The following is a 25275-nucleotide window of genomic DNA, read 5'->3' on the forward strand; positions in this document are numbered from 1 at the left end:
TTTTTTTCGTGAATGAGTAGGGACGCAATGTACTCTTTACTGATCCACATAGGGGGGCCTGTATCTGGGGGACCCTTTATAAATAAAAGGAGCTTCCAGGTTTTGATAGGCCCCTGCCCACAGACCTCACTAGGGGCTTTTGTCCTCACCAACCAAACAAGATGGCATTTGACCTGGTATGGTTCAGGAGGGGGGACCCACACTTGTACTCCCATCTATTCTCTGACCTGAATGCTTAGATGAGGGTCTATTATGGATTTTTGGCAGGACCTCATGCTTTTTTTCTTGATACATGTATGGGGTCCCCCCTTAAGATCCTTTTAATATAGAATTTGGGAGGGCCTCACACCATTTTATGTTGTTTGTTTTTGTGTGTGGGGTCCCTCTTAAAATTCCTACTAGACCTAAAGTGCCTGGTATGAATTGAGAGGGAACCCCATGACATTTCTTTAACATCTATATCAGACCCTCATCTAGGATAAGGGTCTGGTATAGATGAAGGTATGCCTCGCTGCTCTGTTTTCAATGACTGGGATTTATTATTTTGCCGGCAATTTAAAGATACTTTTTTTTGTATTAAAATGTCATTTTGCTGTAGTGGGTTGTATACGTCGCACAGATGCGCCATTTAACAGGCAGGGTCAGGGCACCTCTCAGGCCTGTAATTTAATGGAATTTTGAATTTTTATTGTTTCACTGTAAGCATTACTAAAATTTCTGCTCTCTCTAAACAGAGTTTATTTATTTTTTTGATTTGGTACATTTTTCCCAGGCATTTGCCAGCCTCCCCTCGTCATCTGTATGACAATCCCTTGCCTATTAGCCTAGAAAATGGCCATTATTAACATTCAACCCCGTGTTGACTTTAATGGGGTTCAGATTCGGCACCTGAGCTTTAGTCATGTTCGCCGAATCTGCCTCAAACTGAACCCAGGTATGTGCAGTTCATCACTAATTAAAACTGATCATCTCTTTGACTCCACTGGTTTTGGGGCGAATTTAAAAAAAATGCTTCACAGTGTTCTTGATTTTTCCTTTTAGCAACAGGGGAAACCAGAAAGTTAAATGTTAAAAAAAACTATATCAAAAGTAGGATCTCTGTCCACTAAAACTTGGATATCATGAGAGGTACGACAGATATTTCTATATGAACCCACACATTACATATTACATTGCTACATAGTTTATCAGGTTAAAAAAAGACACAAGTCCATCCAGCTCAACCAACATTAAAAAAAAACATACAACCCATATACACAATCCTATACCCACAGTTGATCCAGAGGAAGGCGAAAGACCCCAGCAAAGCATGATCCAATTTGCTACAGCAGGGGAAAAAATTCCTTCCTGATCCCCCCAAGAGGCAATCAGATATTCCTTGGATCAACTTTACCTATAAATGTTAGTATTCAGGATTTGTTAAGAAGAGCGTGGTGTGACACTGTAGTTGGTATATCAGCCCCATGGTACTCACCTTCAGGACAAAAGCAGCCATCCGTATAGTGCTCCTCACACAGGCTGTGTATCTCTAGATGTGAGCAGGAGTTCTTGCAGGGGGAGGCACTCTCATGATAAATCATATTGGCAGGACATTGCTTTGCTATAAAAAAAGAATAAATACATGTTTACATTATCCAATCACTAATAAGTATATATGACAAATGGGTCACAAGTTGTTAATTGCAATATTAATAGGATTTGAGAATTTCACATTTTGGGAGGTTTCCTTCCGGCCACACTCTTACTGACAGAAAAAAAGACTCCTAATCTCTAATCTAAAATGGTAATAATACACCTCCTTACTGTATTCAAAATAAAAAAAATACATTTTGGCTTGCATACACTTTCATTTTGTTGATCAAACAGATAAAAATATGTGTGTATGTGTGTGTGTTTTGCCAGCACACACAAAGATGTGTAGATGTAAACAGGATGTAAAGATGTTTAAACTGTGAAACCTGTGTAGGGGTGCTGCTAATACTTAGTGAGAGAAGGTTAGATAAAACTAGAAAAACTTAGATAAAAAATGTAATAAAGTGTAAAATGAGATGAAGCGAAGTGCACCTGGGCCTAATTTACTAAAGTGTAAAGTGAGGTGAAGTGAACCTGGGCCTAATTTACTAAAGTTTAAAGTGAGGTTAAGTGCAGTGAAACTGGGCCTAATTTACTAAGGTGTGAAGTGAAGTGAACCTGGGCCTAATTTACCAAAGTGTAAAGTGAGGTGAAGTGAAATGAACCTGTGTCTAATTTACCAAAGTGTAAGATCAGTTGAAGGGAAGTAAGTCTGGGCCTAATCCTACTAAAGTGTAAAGTGAGGTGAAGTGAACCTGGGTCTATTTTACTGAAGTGGGAAGTGAAGTGAAGTGAACCTGGGCCTAGTTTTTTTATAAAGTGTAAAATGAGGTAAAGCAAAGTGAACCCGGGCCAAATTTACTAAAGTGTAAAGTGAAAAGTGAAATGAACCTGGGCCTAATTTACTGAAGTGTAAAGTGAGGGGAAGTGAAGTGAACCTGGGCCTAATTTACCAAAGTGTAAAGTGAGGGGAAGTGAACCTGGGCCTAATTTACTGAAGTGTGAAGTGAAGTGAACCCGGGCCTAGTTTTCTAAAGTGTAAAGTGAGGTGAAGCAAAGTGAACCCGGGCCTAAATTCCTAAAGTGTAAAATGAAGTGAAATAAACCCGGGGCTAATTTAATAAAGTGTAAAGTGAGGTGAAGTAAAATGTACCTGGGCCTAACTTACCAAAGTGTAAAGTGAGGTGAAGTGAAATTAACCTGTGTCTAATTTACCAAAGTGTAAAATCAGTTGAAGGGAAGAGAATCTGGGCCTAATCTTATTAAAGTGTAAAGTGAGGTGAAGTGAACCTGGGCTTAATTTACCGAAGTGGGAAGTAAAGTGAACCTGGGCCTAGTTTTCTAAAGTGTAAAGGGAGGTGAAGCAAAGTGAACCCAGGCCTAATTTACTATAGTGTGAAGTGAAGTGAAATGAACCTGGGCCTAATTTACTAAAATGTAAAGTGAAGTAAAATGTACCTGGGCCTAACTTGCCAAAGTGTAAAGTGAGGTGAAGTGAAAAGATCCTGAGCCTAACTTACTAACATGTAAAGTGAAGTGAAATGAACCTGGGCCTACTTTACCAAAGTGTAATGTGAGGTGAAGCAAAGTGAACCCAGGCCTAATTTACTATAGTGTGAAGTGAAGTGAAATGAACCTGGGCATAATTTACTAAAGTGTAAAGTGAAGTGAAGTAAAATGTACCTGGGCCTAACTTGCCAAAGTGTAAAGTGAGGTGAAGTGAAAAGATCCTGAGTCTAACTTACCAAAGTGTAAAGTGAGGTGAAGTAAAATGAACCTGGGCCTAATTTACCAAAGTATAAAGTGAGGTGAAGGAATATGTACCTGAGCCTAACTTACCAAAGTGTAAAGTGAAGTGAAGGGAAGTGAACCTGGGCCTTACCCTAATAAAGGGTAAAGTAAGGAGAACTAAAGTGAACATGGGCCTACTTTTCACAAGTGTAGTGAATTGAACCTAGTGTGAACTTCTGTTCACTTCAAACAACTAAACCTACAAAATCTTAATTTTGTATATTCTCCTATACAGGAATGTATATGTAAAGTGAACACAACTTTAATATTTTGCATTTACATGTTTCAGTATATCAGGGTCTAGTTCAGTTCACTTCACCTCAGTTCAGCTCACTTCAAAGTTTAGTAAACCAAACCTAGTGAAGGTCAGACAGAACTTTTGCTGCCAGAGCAGTACCCCTTTTTAACACAAAGTATGTTGTCATTTCACTTGGCTTAGTATGTTGTGTAAAATAGGCTCATATAAAATGACTGTATTTTTGCTTATGACGAATAAATATATGCCAATAGCTACTATACTAAATAATATATATACTATATAAACTACCTATTTGTCTTTTTGTCTTTATCTTCTTTAGACAGGGGCCTACAGTGTCTAACAGAAAATATGGTCCTGTCCCCAGTCCCCACTGAGTTAGAGTGGTGGAAACGTCGTTCACCCACTCCTGTCTATCCTGCATACCGTGTATCAAAAAATCTGTGTACTTAATTTTTTTTATTTCAGTCCAGTCACGATTCAGAAGCTTTAGCTCCCTTGTGTAAGTGAGCGATCAACAATGACTGTGAATTCCAGGGGCCATGACATCACCCGTAGGCTGCCTTGGCCCAGCCACTGTCTTCATTCCTTCCTCTCCCCTGCAGCTGTCACTCCCTGACCTAGGCCAGAGCTGCTGTACTAAATGATCAGACCGGACTGGATTAAAAATTGGTAACAACGCAGATCTTTTTTGTACAACATATGCAGGATGGGCAGGAGGAATGTTTTTAAGAATAGTTGGAGTTAGCCTTTTTTTCCCACTTTAGGCTGAACATCTCTAAAGAGTTATATGCAGGTCTGCATGGTTCTAGGGAGCTGCACAGATACATAATTTTTGTCAGGTAGTCTGTTTTTATATTAATGTTTTTATATGTTAACCTGTATATTTGGTATCTGGAACAGCACTATATTTTATTATATTATCCTATGCCCGTCCACACACCACCATGGCATATAGTAAGCTCCCTGCAGTTACAAAAAAGACTTCAGGATGATCTCCTACCCCTGGGAGAATGGGAGAACCACCTCTGACATGTTTTACCCAGTAGGGGCTAAATCATTGAGGCCAACTGGGCAAAAAATGTTAGAGGGGGTTCACCCATGGGTAGAAGACCAAGCTGAAGCTATTTTTTACAAAGAGGAGCTTATTATATGCTATGACAGTGTACAGACAGGTGCAATTTTTGTTGTAGTCCTCTATGTGTCTGATGAGCTAGTATTCAACCTGACCAGCACCTACAAACACTGTGACCAGTAAGCTGGGATAACAGATTTTTTGCATTTAGGCAGTTTCTATTTTATTTGGTTTTTGATCCTGAAATATTATTCATCACAATTTTTATTTCTTCATTTAAATAAACTCAAGATTTTCTGAGTGCTTGGATTAAAAAATAAAAAGCTTAACCAGAACTCTAAGTTCCGGTTCACACTATAGCGTGTGCGGCGATCGCATGTAATATCGGAGCGCACTGCTCCTTCATTACATGCGATCGGATGTGCAGTGCGAATTCAGTCATACACTTTGTATGGCTAAATTCGCACTGCACCCGCACAAAAGTCGCACATGAGGCATTTTTTCAGCTGCATCAGGATCGGATCGCACAGTGGTTCACACTTGTGCGATCCGATCCTGTGCAAACTGTCAGATCGCACTGCGATATGCGATCAAACTGGGGGTGTCGTTAACTTTTTATTGACACCCCCTGCGTATCGCATATGGCAGTGTGAACTGCCAGATGTGCGTTTGCGATGCGGGAACAGGCTGCGAATTTGCAGCCTTCCCGCATCGCACAAGTGGGACCCGGCACTAAAGGTTGCAACAGAGATCAGCTTCCCCATGCAACGCTGCAAAGTTTGCCTGGTCATAACATACAAAATCCACAACAAAAGCAGGTCCAATGTGCTCACTGCTCAATCAGAGCATAGAATCAACAGCAAAGATATTGACGTGTTTCACACTAAATGCATCAAGAACGTTTGCTGTTGATGCTCAGCTGTTAAAGGCCTTTGTGGAAAGCATACTTACAACAGAAGCTGTTAGTTCTCCAGTTTTCTGGGCGACCTCCAGCATGTGAACACTGCCTGGAAAATTCACTGATTGTACTACACAGGCAGAATGAATCCTGGGATTGGCTACATGAGCACATGTCCAGCACACAGGCATTAATGTACGCTTTCACGTTGAGGAGATCTTGACAGCTGGAAAATGCAGCATGTCTCAGGTGTTCTTCACATACCGTGTGCTAAAAAAAAAAGCACAATGTTGAAATAAATGCAGCTGACTGATGATAGGTGGGGGTGTTTGTGTTACATAATCAATCCATCAGATTTAAGATTTTCTGAGAAAGCATTAACTGAGATATGACTGGTCACTATGGGAAAAACATAAATTGTTCTTACTGCCTAAGCCATGATGGCTTCACTCCTCAGGATTTACTTCAGAACATGAATTTATTATAATGATGACTGGAGGGAGAGAAGGCTGCCACACAAACACTGAGAGATAGACACTTAATTGAGTGATGGTAAAGTATGCTTTAAACTAGTTTTTAGCTCAACTCTGGTCTGGAAGAAAAATAACCCTTGTGGTGGGGCCCCCACACTGCAAGGGTACGGTGCCCGGGGCTGTGAGTGGTCCTTTAGCATACTCACATACCATGCAGGACTTTTAAACCTTGCATTGTATGTATTTGAGGCAAGAGTGTACCCGAGGCCGGGAGCACTTTGGAGGAATCTTTGCAGGACAGCTCACACTGCTTAAAGGACCTTGCTGGAGAAAGGAATAAGGTAATTATTACACCATTTACCTTTGCCCAAGCCCAAGGATGCATTTACCTTTGCAGTGTGAGGGGAAGGGGGGCATTGCAAGGGTAGTTTTTTTATTTTTTTGTGTGCAGAGTTGGGCTTTAACATGAAATTGTGCAGCCCTTTGTGAGAGCAAACTAAACAGTTGCAGGTCTTATACAGGACTTTTGCTCCTTGCTCTTGAAAGCTGACAAAGTATTAGGGGAACAAAGTAAAAGTAGGTGTGTGCTGATGGGAAGGGGGTTTTAATGCGAACATGTTACTTTCCCCTAGTTGGCAAAACCCAGGTTTCTTTTAGAGGGACAATGTCATTTTACCAATCCCCCCAAGAAAGATTTAGTATTCTATCTGTTTTACATTTCCTCCTCTTCACTCTATCAGAGCTCTCGCTCCATTGCTAAAACAGAGCAGGGCTTTCAGGTATGGGGCAGTATGTGACCACTGCTATTTGAGAGTGCTCAGTCACAGTTGTCTTATGGCCAGACCAAAGACTGTCATGGAGGTGTTTAGGTAGTGACATCTTTCATCCATGTAAGCTCAGACACCATCCACCAACAGAACTTACCCAAGGCAAAATCTGGCAGCAGGGATGTTGCAAGGAAACACAGATCTATGAAAAAAACCTAGCTGATATGTTCTATAAATTCAGTCCAAGGGTAAGTTCAATGTTCCCCTGTTCTGGGTTAGAACTGACATGGGGTAAAGGAACGTTTCCCTTCCACTAAAAGGCAGTGCTCACCATAACAATTGGCCACACAGACATCCCATGCTGCACTGTGGGAGCATGGCTCACTTATAGCCAGACGTACCGGGTATGGCATAGGGCCATAGGTCAGGCAGTTGGGGCTCCAAAGAGCAGGAGGTGCAGGATATTCAGTAAATCTAATCCTTTGCCGCAAATAACCAAAGTACAGATTCACTTTAAAATAAAGGAAATGGAAATGTGAGAAATGTAAATGGCGAATCAGAAAAAGAAAGAAACAAAAATGCTGAAAGCTTCTAAAAAACTTAAAGTGGGAAGTAAACTCCCATCTCTGACTTTTACCAAAGGTAAGCCTATTATAAGGCTTATCTATAGGTAGTGTAGGAGATATTTACTGTACATGCAGCCAGTGACATCGCTGGCACATGCCCCTTGAAGAAATGGCCACGCAGGCCATTCCTTCAGAGCCCTGTGCCATAAACAGCAGGGATAGTGACGTCATCATGTCTCCAGCCAGTCACACAGCCAAAGTCTGCGAACCTGGAAGAAAGACCAGGTGAAGATGGAAGCGCTTGCATCGGTGACAGCTCGGCGCTGGAAGGGCTTCATTTTAAGGTAAGTTGAACATAAAGTCATAAATAAAAAAAATAAAAAAATGTAATCAATTTCAAAATTTAGAGGACATTGTTAAACTTTACTTTTTAAATATACCTATATAAATAGCCTTATTTAATTTTCAGAGTATGGAACCTGCACTGCAATAAACATTGACATGAGATGGTTACTTACATATTGGGTACACTGGGATGTGTCCGTTTTCTGAGTTTCATCTACATCTGTACAGGCAACACTAGGGTCATTAATTGTCTGCAGGTTTCCAAACTCTACAGTACTGTAACGTATGCCTATGTCTGTGGACAAAAAAAAAAGCCCATCAAATGTTTACCAATGCACATCTTAAGCTGATCTCATTACAACAAAGACTTGATATTTGAGTAAAAAATCTACAATGAAAGAACTTAAAGCCTACTTCCAACCATTTGCTATTTTAGCTTTAGATAAAGTGGAAAACAGTTTATATTTTCTGTTAGCCTTTTATTTCTCTTTGACTCCATTGCGTGGATTTTTCCTTACTTTCTGTTTCTGTTCCTCCCATACAAGAAATAAAACAGGTGTCACCAGGAGAGGAAGACACAGAGAACAAGCAAAACATTGTCAGAGGTTCTATGGCTTCTACACTAAAAATGTGTTTTTGTCTGTGTCCCTGTTGGAGAGATTTCCTGATGGCCTGACAGAAATAGAATAAAAAATCTCTCCCTTAGGCTCTATTAACACTTGTATGACTTCAAAGTTGCACAGACTTTGGAGTGAAACTTTGGTGCAACTTTGATGCATCTTTCACGCAACTTTGGATGGGTGCATCTTGGATACAACTTTTGACCAGTTTTAATGGACAACTGTTGCACACAAGTTGCATTGTATAACATTCAGGTATGACTTTCATGCAACTTCTGAGGGTCATTGAAGTCTATGGCCTTCGAGTTGCATGAAAGTCGGACCAAGTAGTGCATAAACTACTTTGAAGTTGCTGCAACTTTAAGTTGTGCATATATGAATGGGTATCATTGGAAAACATGGCATGACATGTCGTGCAACTCTGATGTCCAAAATTGCATGACAAGTTGCACAAGTGTTGAAAGGGGCCTTACTGACACAGATAACAAAACATAAAAGACAAAGACCCTGCTCTGTGTAAAACTAAATTAAACTTTTTAGCTGGAGATGGGCTTAAACTATGTGAGAAGGGGCTCCACTGCAAAAAAATAAAAATAAACGTCATTCAATTTCCATGTCTTATTTTTTACTTCATAGCAATCTAATGAACATGCCTTAAATACATATACTTAAAACTATTTTTAAAATGTTAGACTTTTGCTTTGTCACTTGCGGGATTTTGCCCCTGGTGCTTTCCCTACATATCTCTTAAGCACTCACCCCCTCTGCTTTACACCAGTCCCCAATTGCTCTCATCCACTTCACAGTTCCCTGACCCCCAGTAGCCCTCTCTACCTTGGTTAGTGATTAAGGAAGGAGGATCAGTGTTCTCAGTAATAAAGTCAGCCAAGAGGATGGCAGACTGCCTGACAGCTTTCCTTCTGTGCAGCCATCTCCTCATCAGCCTGCTCTTGGCTCTTGGTTGCACTGAGCAATCCCTGAACACCACTACTGGAGAAAGGAAGCCACAAAGCAAGCAGGCTAAGGAGAAGATGACTGGAAAAGGGGAAAGCTGTCAGGTGTTTTCTATTACCTCAACTCACTTTATTTCTAAAAGTGATCATCCTTCTGTGTTGACAGATGACCAAGGAGCAGGGAGAAGAGCTGAAACAACAGCTACAACAGGAGGAGCTGGGACCCTACCCCCAAAATGATCACATTCTCTCACAGCCAATTTAACCTCTAGCTTCATCCTAGCATATCCCTCTGCACACACCCAATGATTTAAGTGCATCCCTCAGTGGCCACCTAACCTCCCACCCTCGTTGCAACACATCCCTCAACAGCCTCCCCACCCTTCCATCATAGCACATCTCTTCACACTCGTATTACAGTGCATACCTTTAAACTCACCTCATCCCACATGCCATGCCTTTGCAACTTCCTCACCCCCTAAACCCATTGCTGGGGAATTCCTCTGCACCCACCTCAACCTACTATCACAGCACAACCCTCCACAGTCATTTCATCCCCTAACCCTATTGCAGCACTTCTCTTCACAATCGTCCCCTATTACAGACTATCCCTCCATGGCAACCTTATCCCCAGCATATCTCTATAGCCTCCTAAATCCCCCTGTCCTTGTGCACAACCCACAGCCACCTCACCCATCTCATCATAGCAGATCCCTTCACAGCCATCTTACCTCCCCCCAATCATAAGACGGATTGACCATCATGACCCTGGGCACCCCATTGTAGGGCACCACTCCATCACCACCTTGTAACCTGGTCACAGTGCCCCCCCACCCACATCATCCCCTCTGTCACAATGCCCCCTCACACCTACCATGCCCTCCTCCATCACACCATCCACCTTACCTCCTACGTCATCCTAGTGCCCACTTCTGTCACAGCACCCCCTCACACCCATCTCACCCAACTTCATTACAGTGTCCCTCCATTTCACCTATTGAGTCACAGCTCCCCCAATCACCCACCTGGCCACCCTCATATCATATCATATGAGGGTGATCATATCAAGCTTTGCTGACCCATTTGCTATAAGGTATTTGGGTCCACATCATCTGGTGAGCAGATTTTATTATTCACTTTGTTGGTCTGGGAATCCTTACCGGGTTACATCACCTGTGCAAGGTCGGATGGTTCCACGTTTATGCTTCACCTTTCAACACTTGGGACTTATTATTACGTGTATTATTTTTTTTCTATTTTCTTTTTATGTTTTGATACACTGTCATTGGATTGTATCAATCATTGTTTAGCACTGCACTTTTATTTGGAATATCATTGTGTATCATATGCCCAGCTTGAATTGCCTAGGGTTGTGCATGTCAGTGTATTTAGTACATCCTGAGGCTTATTCAATACCCATATAATTAAATGAGCAGTAAAGTACAATTTTCTTCAAAACCTGGCCAACAATCAGATTTCAGTAACATTAAAATGGAATGGAATGGGATCTAAAAATGTGATTAGTTATTGTGGGTTACATTACATTATGTGGGTTACATTACAACCCTGATCTTTTTTTATTTAAGTAATTATGTCAAAATAGTGCAGAATATTGAAAAATAAAATGTGATATAACAAAACTTACTTTATATATTATTTTATATAACATAAAACAGCAGAAAATACTGCAACAAATTTACATCTGGCCACCTGTTTAATACAATTACAATCAGGTTAAACAGGGGTAACAAAAGAATACTGATTCTGTGGGCTTAGTTGCTGGAAATTCTTTCTATGTTGCTCACTGTGGTGCATGTATTAAACCAGTAATTTAACTAGCGTCAAGCAGACTGTAGAGTTATACAGCAATAAGCTTGCATTTATCCAGATTACTCACCCTGATCAAAAAATTCATTATTAACAGGTATGCCGTTATAGTCACCGCACAGTCCACAGGTATGGTTGTTATACTTTGGATCCAGCTCCACCTGTACAGAAAGTGACACAGTATTGATACTGATGCTTTTACAACAGAATCATAATTATTGTTACACTACAATCCAGCAACTAATTAGCAACCGCCTTTCACTGGTCTGACTATTTGGTTAAATCAGGTAGATGTGATTTAAGCCCCATACACACAGGCTGAATGTCGAGCAACATCATTGGCCGGTTCAATAAAAACTGGCCGACATTCGGCCCGTGTGTATGGCAGCCGGTACGACAGAAGTCGGCCAAACAGAAAAAACAGTAGCTGACCACCTCCCTATTAATGCTCTCAGCCAGTGGCTGAGAGCGCTGATCGGAGTGTTCTGACGGGGGGGGGGGGGCTGTCCCCCTGTCATAGCACAACATCTCTGAGGGGGAGATCGCTGTACTAATGTCAGATTGTTAGTACAGAGGTTCTGAACAGAAAAAAACCCATAGTGCATACCAGGTTTTGCTTAACTATAGAAGAAAGGCAAAGAGGAATCATGTAACAATAGAAAATATATGGGCATTTGTGAAGATAACACAAATTCAGTACTCTTTAATGAATTATTAAATATTGCAGAGGTTGTTGATGACACTAACCCTGTGCCCCATGTGACATTGTCAATCAAGAAGCTGTGACATCAGCAGTAAGGATGATTGAACTTTTGAAAAGTTCGGTTCGACCAGAACACCCGAATTTTCCAAAAGTTTGGTTCGGATTTCAGAACCCCATTGAAATCAATGGGACCCGAACTTCGGTAATCAAAAAACACAATTTTGAAGTCCTAAAACTCAATAAATGCCCCTAAAAAGTGCTTAGGGTTCTGGGTCATGACCCAGGGACTATTAATCACACAAAATAAAGTTCTTAAAAATTGTCATTTTTGATAGAAAAAAAAATTGATTTTTGAAAAAAAAATGTCTTTGGATTTAGTATCTGTGGGGGTCTAAAAGGTGTACCTGTGAAGTTTCAGCTCTGTAGCATGTCCAGAACCATAAAAAAAAAGATAGTTTGTATTATGTCACTTATAGAACAGGGATATGGCTCCGCTATTTTCACACCTTGCCAGTTTAGTACAAAGCGTTTTTTTGGGCATTTTTTGGGGGTTATTGGAGGGAGGCAAAACATCAGAACTTCTGTGTAGGGGTAAATATACACACATACTTATATGTATATATACCCATACACATATATAGGTGTGAAAGGAGCAGAACACTATCATCGCTGAACGGACGTGCGAGGTGAGAGCTCCGCCGACCCCGGACTCTATCTGCAGCAATCCTCCAGCAGGGCGCTTTCTACGGGCCTTTCTTCACCCCATCGGGTTCCATCTGACCCCCAGCAACATCTTGCGACCAAGATTTGCGAGTTTGGGGACATTCTGAAATCGCGGCCTAGTGCCTGACGCGAAGCCGCGGACTTTCCTGCCGCATAGCGCGATCGCGTGCTCGGGACCAGAGGCTGGTGCTGCGGCCGACAGGGTGCTGAGCTGCGGACTTGAGCAGCGCGGGAGCGGAGGCTGACAAGGCGAGGGAGCAGAGGCAGACAAGGAGGACGTGTGTGTGACTGAAGGAGCGAGCGAGTGAGTGAGTGTGAACACCCCCCCCCCCTCCCTAACAAGAGCGGCGGCGAGCGGTGCGAGAACCCCCCCCCCAGAGGAAAGAGCGTGGTGTGCGGGCAGCGAGCGGTGTGGTAACCCCCCCCCCCGCAAGGGCGAGCGGGCGGCAGACAGACAGACAGAGAGAGGGCAGGGGGGCAGAGGAGACGCACAATACCTGACCTGACAATTGGCAGGGAGAGGAGCTGAGGGGAGACTGATAGGCAAGTGACAGAGGAGGGAGGCAGGAGCTTAAGCAAGTGTCAGGCTTAAAGGGACACACACAGGACTGGTCACTGAGGTTGAACACTGAGGCTCTGAGAGTACCTGGTGAGTATCCTTGCGACTGGGGAGTATCCTAGCGACTGGTGAGCATCTTGCGACTGGTGAGTGTCCTTGCGACTGGTGAGCATCTTGCGACTGGTGAGTGTCCTTGCGACTGGTGAGCATCTTGCGACTGGTGAGTGTCCTTGCGACTGGTGAGCATCTTGCGACTGGTGAGCATCTTGCGACTGGTGAGTGTCCGTGCGACTGGTGAGTGTCCGTGCGACTGGTGAGTGTCCTTGCGACTGGTGAGTGTCCTTGCGACTGGTGAGTGTCCGTGCGACTGGTGAGTATCCTTGCTACTGGTGAGCGTCTTTGAGACTGGTGAGTGTCCTTGTGACTGGTGAGTGTCCTTGCGACTGGTGAGTGTCCTTGCGACTGGTGAGTGTCCGTGCGACTGGTGAGTGTCCGTGCGACTGGTGAGTATCCTTGCGACTGGTGAGCATCTTTGAGACTGGTGAGTGTCCTTGTGACTGGGGAGTGTCCTTGCGACTGGTGAGTATCTTGCGACTGGTGAGTGTCCGTGCGACTGGTGAGTGTCTGTGCGACTGGGAGTGTCCTTGCGACTGGTTAGTGTCCGTGCGACTGGTGAGTATCCTTGCGACTGGTGAGTGTCCTTGCGACTGAGTGTGGTGCGACTGACTGGGCTGTGCAACTGAGTGTTGGGCAACTGAGAGTGATGTGCGACTGACCGGCTGTGCGATTGTGAGTGTGGTGCAACTAAATCGGGCTGTGAGACTGTGAGTGTGTGCGACAGGAGAGTTGTGCAACTGACCGGGTGGTGCGACTGGGAGTGTCGTGAGACTGACCGGGCTGTGAGATTGTGAGTGTTGTGCAACTGAGCGTCAAGTGAGTGAAGCGGAATACCACAGGGTGAGAAGGTAGCGTTAGGAAGCCAGGAAATAGCCACATAGGATAGACTTAAATCGCTGAATCCCCATTAGATTAGATAGTAGGTACAATGCCCGGCGGGTGTGGAGATGCGACTCGGTGTACATCTTGTGATATGTATGCGTTCCTCGGACATGTGATCGAGGGCGAATACGAATGCGCAAAATGTAAGCAAGTTGCTTCCCTGGAAGCTCAGGTCCTGAATCTAGGGAAGCGGCTGGCAACACTGAGACGAATGTCCATACCGGAGGAGAGCCAGGATCGTACCAGTCAGGTGCAGACAGGGGTCTGCACAGAGGTGGGCGGAGTATTGGAGGTGCAGGCATCAGAGCAGTTTAGAGGGGTGACAGTTAGGAGGGGTAGAAGGGAACAAGGCAAGGAGGCTGATCCTGGGCTGGAGCACCCCAATAGATACGCCCCGTTGTGTGATGTTGGGGAAACCAGTCAAGGACCAGCATTGCTGGAGCAGAGTGACGCCCCTAGCAGCCAGGGGAAGAACTCCTCCAGTGAGGCTGGGAGAAAGGGAAAGGAAAGACAGGTGCTGGTGGTAGGGGACTCAATTATTAGAAGGACAGACAGTGTAATCTGTGACAAAGACCGTGTGTGCCGAACAGTCTGTTGTTTGCCGGGCGCTCGGGTTCGGCACATTGCGGATCGGATGGACAGATTATTGGGTGGGGCTGGGGAAGACCCAGCTGTCATGGTACACGTGGGTACCAATGACATAGGCAGAGGAAGACGGAGAGTCCTAAACGATTTCAGGGACTTAGGCGCTAAGTTGAGGACTAGGACCTCCAAGGTAGTATTTTCCGAAATACTACCTGTACCTCGAGCCACACCAGAGAGGCAGAGGGAGATTAGGGAAGTTAACGAGTGGCTGAGGAGCTGGTGTAGTAAGGAGGGTTTCGGGTTCCTGGAGAACTGGGCCGACTTCTCAGTCGGTCACCGGCTCTTTGGTAGGGACGGATTGCACCTAAATGGGGTGGGTGCAGCCGTACTGGGTGAGAGGATGGCCAAAAAGTTAGAGGGGCTTTTAAACTAGGGAATGGGGGGGAGGGTACAGATGTAGAATTAGCCAGTGGAAAGCAAGTTTCAGAGGGCAGAAATGGGGGCATTAGCGGTAGGGTGTTCGGAGCTCCTATACCCAGGGTGGGTATGGGGAAAATTCAAGAGAGCAGCCTAAAAACATCAAATGAGGATATTTGTAACCGATCAAAATTAAGAGGTTTGTATACCAATGCCAGAAGCCTGGCCAACAAGATGGGAGAGCTGGAGCTGCTGATGTTTGAGGAGGACTTAGATTTTGTGGGGATAACTGAGACTTGGTTTGACAGCTCTCATGACTGGATGGCGACCATTCAGGGGTATTCCCTTTATCGCAGAGATAGAGAAGGTAAAAAAGGGGGAGGGGTATGTCTGTATATTAAGAACAGCATACAGGTAAATATGAGGGATGATATTAATAATGGAGCTAAGGACGAGGCAGAATCCCTATGGGTAGAGCTTCAAAGGGATGGCACGGCGGGGAAGGTAATATTGGGCGTATGCTATAGGCCCCCCAACCAGAGGGAGGAGGGAGAGGCGGACCTCCTTTTACAGATAGGATTGGCAGCAAGGATGGGAAATGTCATTATAATGGGGGACTTTAATTATCCAGATATAGACTGGGCAGAAGGAACCGCGCACTCAGCCAAGGCTAGGCAGTTCCTAAATGTTTTGCAGGACAATTTCATGGGTCAGATGGTGAATGCACCGACAAGAAACAATGCGGTACTTGACCTACTGATTACCAACGATACAGACCTGATCACGGATATAGAAATACGGGACAACTTGGGAAACAGTGACCATAGGTCAATAAGTTTCAGTATTAATTACAGTAATAGGAAGCAGAGGGGTAATATAAGGACACTGAATTTCAAAAGAGCCAATTTCCCTAAACTGCGCTCACTGCTAGAAAATATCAATTGGGATAGAACCCTGGGAACAAAGAACACGGAGGAAAAATGGGAGTGCTTCAAGAGTATACTAAACAGGGGGATTGACCAGTGCATTCCAAAGGGAAATAAATTTAAAAGAGCAAAAATAAACCCTGGATGGCTAAACTCCAACATAAAAATGCATATTAGTGCTAAGGAAAAGGCCTTCAAAAAATACAAGACTGAGGGCTCATTGGCAGCATTTAAGCACTACAAAGAGTGTAATAAGAAATGTAAAGACGAAATCAGGGCGGCTAAAATAGAACACGAGAGACATATAGCGGAGGAGAGCAAAAAGAACACCAAGAAGTTTTTTAAGTATATAAACAGTAAGAAAGCGAGACCAGAACACATTGGCCCCATAAAAGATGATAAAGGAAATATGGCCACTGAGGACAGAGAAAAGGCGGAAGTGTTAAATCATTTCTTCTCTTCAGTCTTCACAAAAGAATCGGGGGGCTACACAAACCCAGCTTGTAAGGCCGAACTAAATAATACACCTCAGGAAGTGCCACCATGGCTAACAGAAGATAGACTTAGAGCCAAACTAGAGAAACTTAACATAAATAAATCCCCGGGACCGGATGGCTTGCACCCGAGGGTTCTTAATGAGCTCAGCCAGGTGATCGCCAGACCATTATTCTTGATCTTTAAGGATAGTTTACAGACGGGTATGGTGCCAGCTGATTGGAAAAAAGCCAACGTGGTACCAATATTTAAGAAGGGGCCGAGATATATCCTGGGTAACTATAGGCCGGTCAGCCTAACATCTGTAGTCTGCAAAATTTTGGAGGGGATGTTAAGGGACCACATACAAGACTTTAGTAATGAAAACGGTATTATAAGTAGTAATCAGCATGGATTCATGAAAAATCGTTCGTGCCAAACCAATCTATTAACCTTCTACGATGAAGTGAGCAGCCACCTAGATAAAGGTAAGCCTGTGGATGTGGTGTATCTGGACTTTGCAAAGGCCTTTGACACCGTTCCCCACAAACGATTACTGTACAAACTAAGGAAGGTAGGTATGGATCAGAAGGTGAGTAACTGGATAGAGAACTGGCTCCAGGGGAGAGTACAGAGGGTGGTGATTAATGGGGAGTACTCGGATTGGGCGGGTGTGGAAAGTGGGGTCCCCCAGGGTTCTGTCCTGGGACCAATCCTGTTTAATTTGTTCATAAATGATCTAGAGGAGGGGATATCTAGCACAATCTCAGTATTTGCAGATGATACTAAACTAGGCATGCCAATATCTTCTATGCAGGATGTGGAAACCTTGCAAGCAGACCTGAACAAAATAACGGGGTGGGCAACTACATGGCAGATGAGGTTTAATGTTGATAAATGTAAAGTAATGCACTTGGGGGCCAGAAACCAGAAAGCAAGCTACTCACTAGGGGGGGAACCTCTGGGTGAGTCTAGGATGGAAAAGGACTTGGGGGTACTGGTAGACAACAAGCTTGGCAGTGGCATGCAATGCCAAGCCGCCGCAAGCAAAGCCAACAGAATACTGGGATGTATAAAAAAGGGGATTCACTCCAGAAATAAAGAGATTATTCTCCCACTCTACAAGACTCTGGTCCGGCCACATCTGGAGTATGCTGTCCAGTTCTGGGCACCGGTCCTCAGGAAGGATGTGCTGGAACTGGAGAAAGTCCAGAGAAGGGCAACAAAAATAATTAGGGGAATGGAGGACATCAGCTATGAGGAAAGACTACAAGCCCTGAACCTTTTCTCTCTGGAGAAAAGACGATTGAGGGGGGATATGATATCAATGTACAAATACTGTACTGGTGACCCGAGCATAAGGAACAAACTATTCAGAGAAAGGAGATACAATAAGACACGTGGCCACTCACTAAAACTAGAGGAAAGGCGGTTTAACCTTAAAGTGCGTAAGGGGTTCTTCACTGTAAGAACGGTAAGGATGTGGAATTCTCTTCCACAAGCAGTCATATCAGCAGGGAGCATTGATAGTTTCAAAAAACTATTAGATGGACACCTTAAAGACCACAACATACAGGGGTATACAATGTACGGTTAAAAGCAAACACACACACGCATCATAGGTTGAACTGGATGGACTGATGTCTTTTTTCAACCTCACTAACTATGTAACTATACTATGTAACTATACTTGCGCTAATTAAATAATTAACACCAATATGGATCCGCTCCTATAACACCTATATATGTGTAAGTGTAAAAATACATGCAAGTATACACAAGTTCAGATGTTTTGCCTGCCTCCAAAAACCCCCAAAAAATGCCTGCAACAACACACCTGGGCAGTTTTTTTTTGGCGCTAGCGTTTTTTTGGGCATTTTTTTGGGTTCTTTGGAGGCAGGCAAAACATCTGAACTTCTGTATAGGAGTATATATATATACACACACACTTATATGTATTTTACACTTACACATATATAGGTGTGATGGGAGCGGAGCCATATTGGTGTTAAATAATTAATTAGCGCAAGTATAGTGTTCTGTTCCTTTCACACCTATATATGTGTATGGGTATAAATACATATAAGTATGTGTGTATATTTACCCCTACACAGAAGTTCTGATGTTTTGCCTGCCTCCAAAAAAATGCCCAAAAAAACGCCCAGGTGTGTTATTGCAGGGTTTTTTTTGGGCATTTTTTTGGGTTCTTTGGAGGCAGGCATGACATCTGAACTTCTGTATAGGGGTATATATGCACACCTACACATATATAGGTGTGAAAGTAGCAGAACACTATACTTGCGCTAATGAAATAATTAACACCAATATGGCTCCGCTCCTATCACACCTATATATGTGTATGTGTAAAATACATATAAGTGTGTGTGTATATATACCCCTATACAGAAGTTCATATGTTTTGCCAGCCTCCAAAGACCCCAAAAAATGCCAAAAAAACGCCAGCTGCAAAAACACACCTGGGCGTTTTTTTTTTTGGCGCTGGGGTTTTTTTGGGCATTTTTTTGGGTTCTTTGGAGGCAGGCAAAACATCTGAACTTCTGTATAGGGGTATATATGTACACACACACTTATATGTATTTTACACTTACACATATATAGGTGTTATAGGAGCGGAGCCATATTGGTGTTAATTATTTCATTAGCGCAAGTATAGTGTTCTGCTCTTTTCACACCTATATATGTGCAGGTGTATATATACATACATGGGTGTGTATATATACCCCTTATACACATGTTCAGATGTCATGCCTGACTCCAAACATGTCCTCAAAAAATCCCTATAAACGCCTGCAGCCAAAAAGCAGGCTGACCGGCGAGAAGCCATATCAGTGCTCTGAATGTGACATAAGAGAAACAATCTTTTCTCTATAGCGGTCACCCTGATATGGAAGGGTTTGGTCACCCTGCCATAGCAGTCAGAGTCAGTTCACCCTACACTACATTACGGTCACCCTGGCCCTTAAAACTTTCCCTACAGAAACAAATTTTCTGCATCTAACTAAAGTGTAAAAAAGCACTCTAACTACACTAGATATCCCTTTCCTCACACTAATAAATGCTAAATGACACTTTTGAAGCAAAATTAACAGAACTGCTTCCACTCTCTTTCACGTCCCTGTATTACAATGCTAGGAATTTGCCGGGGCTATCTTATATACTGGGGGGCGTATTCACTAATGATTGGCCTAGAGACCCCCTAGTCACTCCAATCACATTCCTAGCATTCTCCTGCCCCCTCAATTGGCTTTTACTAATGGTTCTGGTCCAATCACGGGCTTTTAAAGCCCACTTCCTGACCCATTGCATTTTGGTCAGTTCTGGTTGCCGAATTCCAAACTTTTTAAGCAAAAAGTACTAAATTCGGCTGAACCTCGAACAGCCAATGTTCGGGTCGAACCGATGGTCGAGCCAAACCGTTCGATCATCCCTAATCAGCAGTACAAGAACAAACTTCAGAATCATTCTCCCTTTTCGCAGATACCTTTTGCGGGCTATCAATAAGGATAATTTGCTTAGCTGTCTCAGTATTGTAGATTTCTTGCCCTCAAAGCTGTTGGTCATCCTCGCCAGCACTGATATTAAACCCCATTATTTCTTTAGCTATCATTCTTAGGGTATAAAAATCCCAGAGTATCATCTCAGCTAAAAACTGACAGCTGTTTGTAGTTCTGAAAATAAAATCACACAGTTTAAAGAAGTCTGTATAAAGCAGGGTATACACAGACCAAAAATCGTTCAGTTTAGCAGAAATCAGACAAAATTTGGTCTGTGTGTACTGCTGTCTGGTAAACAGAAGCCAGTCTAATGGCTGGCTTCTGTCAAGCGGTCTCTGCTGGAAGGAATCCCCGCGGTTAGAATAAAATAGAACAGAAGGATCGATCCCTGCATCAATATTGTTTGTGTTGAAGCAAGGACCTGTTAGTTTATTTTTTGTTCATCCTGCTGGTTGATTGAGGAGAAAAGAAAAACTGAATGTTTAGTCAGCTTTAAGTTTATAGTGCAATTGTGTACAGAGTACTAACAATTAGGCCGTGAAGTAAAATATGGCCATTCTTACTGACACTTCAACTCTTTTTATTCTTTTTATGGACTACTAGACCATCCCTTTTAGCACTTGCTTGCTCTGACGATAGAAGGAGTGGGAGGAAGTAGAATTTATACTAGGATTTGAGATACTGAAATAGACTGGGGAGCTACTGAGAACAGATGGGTTAGCTGGAAAATATTAAAGTTATTTCCCTGGACATCTGCTCTTCCCTGACTACTTCTATCTATAGCATGGGTCCCTAGTAGGGAATGGGATGATCGAACTTTTGAAAACTTCGGTTCGACCAGAACACCCGAATTTCCCGAAAGTTCGGTTCGGATTCCCGAACCCCATTGAAATCAATGGGACCCGATCTTCGGGAATCAAAAAACACAATTTTGAAGCCCTCAAACCTAATAAATGCCCTTAAAAAGTGCCTAGGGTTCTGGGTCATGCCCCAGGGACTATGAATAAGGCAAAAAAAGTTCTTAAAAATTGTCGTTTTTGATAGAGAGCCAATTATTGAAAAAAAGTATTGAAAAAAAAATTAGAAAAATGAGAACAAATTTGGATTTCGTGTCTGGGGGGTCTAAAAAGTGTACCTGTGAAGTTTCAGCTCTGTAGCATGTCCAGAACCAGAATTATAGCATGCCAAACCTTCAATAATGACTTTTTTGCTTAACCACGCCTTTCTTTTGCTCCTAATCAACTGCACAGCCAATGTGTATGATGGGGGACATAATGCAGTGCACTGGGAACAAGATTAGAGTTTTTTTTGGAAAAAGGTACTGTCTCTTTGAATGTAGATATAATTAACGGGTGTATTTTCACAATGGGGCTATTATTACCAAATGTTTTCAAGAAGTCAAAAGATGTATGTAGATGCACTACTGCTTTATTTAGCGACAACTTTAGGTCGCATAGCAGTGTGCGTTTTGCAGGTGAATTTCACCGTGCAGAGTTACCCAAGACACACACTGCTATGCGACCCAAAGTTGTCGCTAAATACAGCAGATGTGTGTGACGCAGAGTAGCAAAGCCTTTTGCAGTGGACTTAACGCTTACAACAAGAACAGCCGTTAAGTTGTCACTGAGGCTTTGGCAAAGTTGTTGCTAAATACAGCAGGTGTGTGTATCGCTGAAATGTATTTTGCACAATAGCTGACTAGCAAGCACATATACCTGCTGTAGATATATCAGCAGTGCAATGTGCTCACTAGACAGAACCCTGACACTTAAAACTATCCCTACAAAAACTAGATTATTGAATCTAACTATAGTGGTATATAGTACCCTAACTACACAGCATATCCATTTCCTCACACTAAAAGAACAGCTCCATACAGCAGAAGATATATTCTAACTGACACTGTCCCTTTACATTTTTTTTTCTAACTCAATCGCTGTATTTCTAACTACACTGACAATCTTTCTGTAAGCTGACTGCTCTTCTGCTGATATGGAGCTTTACAAGCAATTGGCTATGTAGCAAACATTGTTTAACACAGCAGGAGAAACACAAATGCTTCCACTCTCTTCCAAAGCCTCTGTATTACAGTGCTAGAGGTTAGGCGGGGCTATGTTATATACTTGGGGGCGTATTCACTCCTGATTGGCCTCTGGTCCCCGTAGTCACTCCAATCACGTTCCTAGCAGACTCCTGCCTCCTCATTGGCTTTTACTGACGTTTCTGGCCAATCACGGGCTTTTAAAGCCCACTTCCTGTCCCATTGCATTTTGGGCGGTTCGGGTGACCAAATTCCGAACTTTTACCGCAAAAAGTTCGGAAGTCGGCCGAATTTCGAACACCCAACGTTCGGGTCGACTGATGGTCGACCCGAACCGTTCGATCATCCCTAGTCCCTAGTAGTATACTGACTATGCTGAGCAGCTCTCCTGCTTCCCTCCCTTGATTTAGAGATACTTTATGTGAAAATCAATGCCAGTAGGGGCCCCATTAAGATTTTGCTGTGGGACCCCTAATTTGTAGTTATGCCCCTGGAAAAAAGCAATACACATTGACTGCTTTACTAAAGGAGTTAATTATGTGAATATTTACTATCAGGTAATCAGATAATATTAACATTTATAATATTCAAAGAAACAACAGTTTTCAATGTTTTCCTGGCAACACATTTAATGTCAATTATTCTATGTAGATATAGTGTTTGTGTATCTAATCAAGTCAATGGCTAATTTATGTTTACTTATTAAAGCTGCATGTGAGCGGGTATTTAAATCGAACAGGAATTTGCTTTTCACATAATTGGATTTTGAGGTAAATATTTACACAATTTATTACATGAAAATACTCAGCTACATTAAGAAATCAACCTCATAATGTTCACTAATTCCTACACAGGATCATCTTTCACAGTTCTCACAACTGAAGCCTGCTGAAGACTGAGATGTGATTGTTTGAGGTCTTTGTATCAGCAATGCTGAATATGCAATTCAATTGGGGTTCAAGTGGAGGTGTATATTATTATACAATAACAAAAGATGACAGAGGATGATTGGGTGCTTTACAGTAACATTCTTCCTTTTCAGAGCAAGCAGAAGGCATTTTTTTTGGATTGGTACAGCAAGATTCCTTACCATGACTGCATCTTCTTTGTTCCACATGAGGGTTAAACCTGTCTTCGTATACAGCTTAAAGTATGTATCAGTTTTCTGAATGAGGATCCCAAAACTGTAGTATGGTGTCTTAGCACTGCAAAATACAGCAATTAGAACATATTCAGTGCAAGGTTATTTTTCTAAGAATAATTACAAAGTGTGTAAAGAATAAGCAATTGCATAAAACATCCCTCGATAAGCTACTGTCTTAAGATGTAAAGCTGAACTCAAATGGATAACAGCAGAAGAATAAGGATTATAGGCAGCTGTGTTTCTAATTTGAAATAGGCTGCCCCTGAGAAATATTCTGATTTGGGATAAGCTGAGAGATTTGGGTGAAATTGATTTTGCAGCAAAACTTTTTGCCCACTGAGGTGAAATATGGTTGAAAAAAAATCCTTTTTTTTTTTTTTTAGATAGTGTTTTTTTGAGGGGGCTTTTAGTGTGAATTCTTTGCATTTTATTCCCTTTTCTTGTGTTTTTGATTATTTGTGTACTGTCACTTGAAATGTTTTATTACTTTTTCTTTCACTGTCTTTTTCCAATCTGTGAAATAAAAAAGAAAATAATGAGACTAATTAGAAGCCCTTTCGTGACACAAGAACAGGTCTTGTATAGTTAAAGTGAGAATTCATAACCCCAAGGAGCCATTTAACACCCCTTGCACCATTAAAACCCAAAATAACATAAAGTTTGCCTCTTACTGTATTGACTTTAACGCACTTGACAGAAATTGTGAAATTTTGCCAAAATCCCACTACTCACCAAAATGTTGCAGTCATGAAAAATTTTGTTTTGCCCATCACCATATTGTAATATGGTGTTGGCTTGATTCTAAGATACTAGTCATACAAATTTCAGTTGTTAAAAGCGGAGAGATCTGAAACCAAATTTAAAAAAGTAGTCTTTTAAAAAAAAAAAAATACTTATACTTACTTGTATTCATTTTATATTCCTTAACAACTCCATTGTCTTTACATAGCAGAGGAGTATTTTTAAATTTATGTTGTTTAAAAACAGCATGGTATAAGTTGGGATTCCCCTTTATTAATTTATTATTAAATTATTACTTTATTTTATTACTTTATTATTGCTAGTTTATTTACTATTGCAGAAGAAATGTTGTATGATATAGCATAAAGACGATTGCCGAGCATGGTGTGTATATCTGTACTATTGTACAAAAATATACAGAGCTAGGGTGAATAGAACACATCACCTTTCTTCATAAGTTAACTGTAGTTTCATATGTTTTAACTCACAGTGAACACTCTATTAATACTTTTATAGTCTGAACACTATTGAAATAATAATATTTAACAACTATTTTAATATGCAAAGTTTACAAACTAGGGGTGATATTATATTTTTTTTGTTTTCACATTTGCCAGATATTGGGCAAGTACATCTAAGCTTACTTCTACAAAATTCAGTGTGGTTGAGTATTAAATTTCCATTCCTGTGTATAGATATCATAAGCAGTGGCAGACTGATTTTGCAATATGGTTAGTAACTTTAGTTCTTGAGAATCCATGATCCAAAAACAAAAGGGTAGACTTCTATTTAAATGTCCAGTAATTGAAACTGCTATAAAGGTTTATGACTTATCTCAGGGTTGCACCTTACAGTGCTCACCATATGTTCTAGGTTACTTACAAGGCTTGGTCTATCTATTAAGGAACTTTAATTACTTTATCTCATATACCACACCCAGGAAAACACCTTGTACAAATGTTATATCATACACTGGTCCTCACAAAAGACAATTCTGCCAGGAATTATGGATATCGTTGGACAGGTGATGCACTTTTACAAGTCTAAGTACTTTTGTAAGCCCAGAGAAAGAATTACATCTGTAAGAATGCCTTACGTTACAAATATTAAAGTTTCATTATAAAGTATCATCGACTTTAGTAAAAAATTAGAGCTAGAAAGAATGACATTTAATCAGATAATCAAATAATGTTTAATTTAATTTCCCCCTTTTCCTTCCCTACAAAGTCATGGTTTGTGTGGCCTGTCTTCAGAACAGCAGCTGATGGTAAAATTTGGCATTTCTGTACTTTTAATTAGTCAACA

At 42.0% G+C, this 25275-nt stretch overlaps 1 protein-coding gene across 1 annotated transcript in view; it reads right to left on the reverse strand.

Annotated features, from left to right (window-relative positions):
• LOC309565967 (mucin-5B-like) overlaps positions 1-25275 on the reverse strand; it is a gene marked incomplete at its 5' end in the record, with an annotated part of 169095 nt that overhangs the window by 138336 nt on the left and 5484 nt on the right. Inside the window, 5 exon segments of the mRNA XM_082270994.1 lie at positions 1475-1600; positions 5646-5862; positions 7917-8032; positions 11214-11304; positions 23176-23290. Of these exon segments, the coding sequence (XP_082127120.1) occupies positions 1475-1600; positions 5646-5862; positions 7917-8032; positions 11214-11304; positions 23176-23290 (665 nt within the window).

The sequence above is a fragment of the Pelophylax lessonae genome, assembly GCF_965119305.1.
Source record: "Pelophylax lessonae genome assembly, chromosome: 10".
Taxonomy (NCBI): Eukaryota; Metazoa; Chordata; class Amphibia; order Anura; family Ranidae; genus Pelophylax; species Pelophylax lessonae.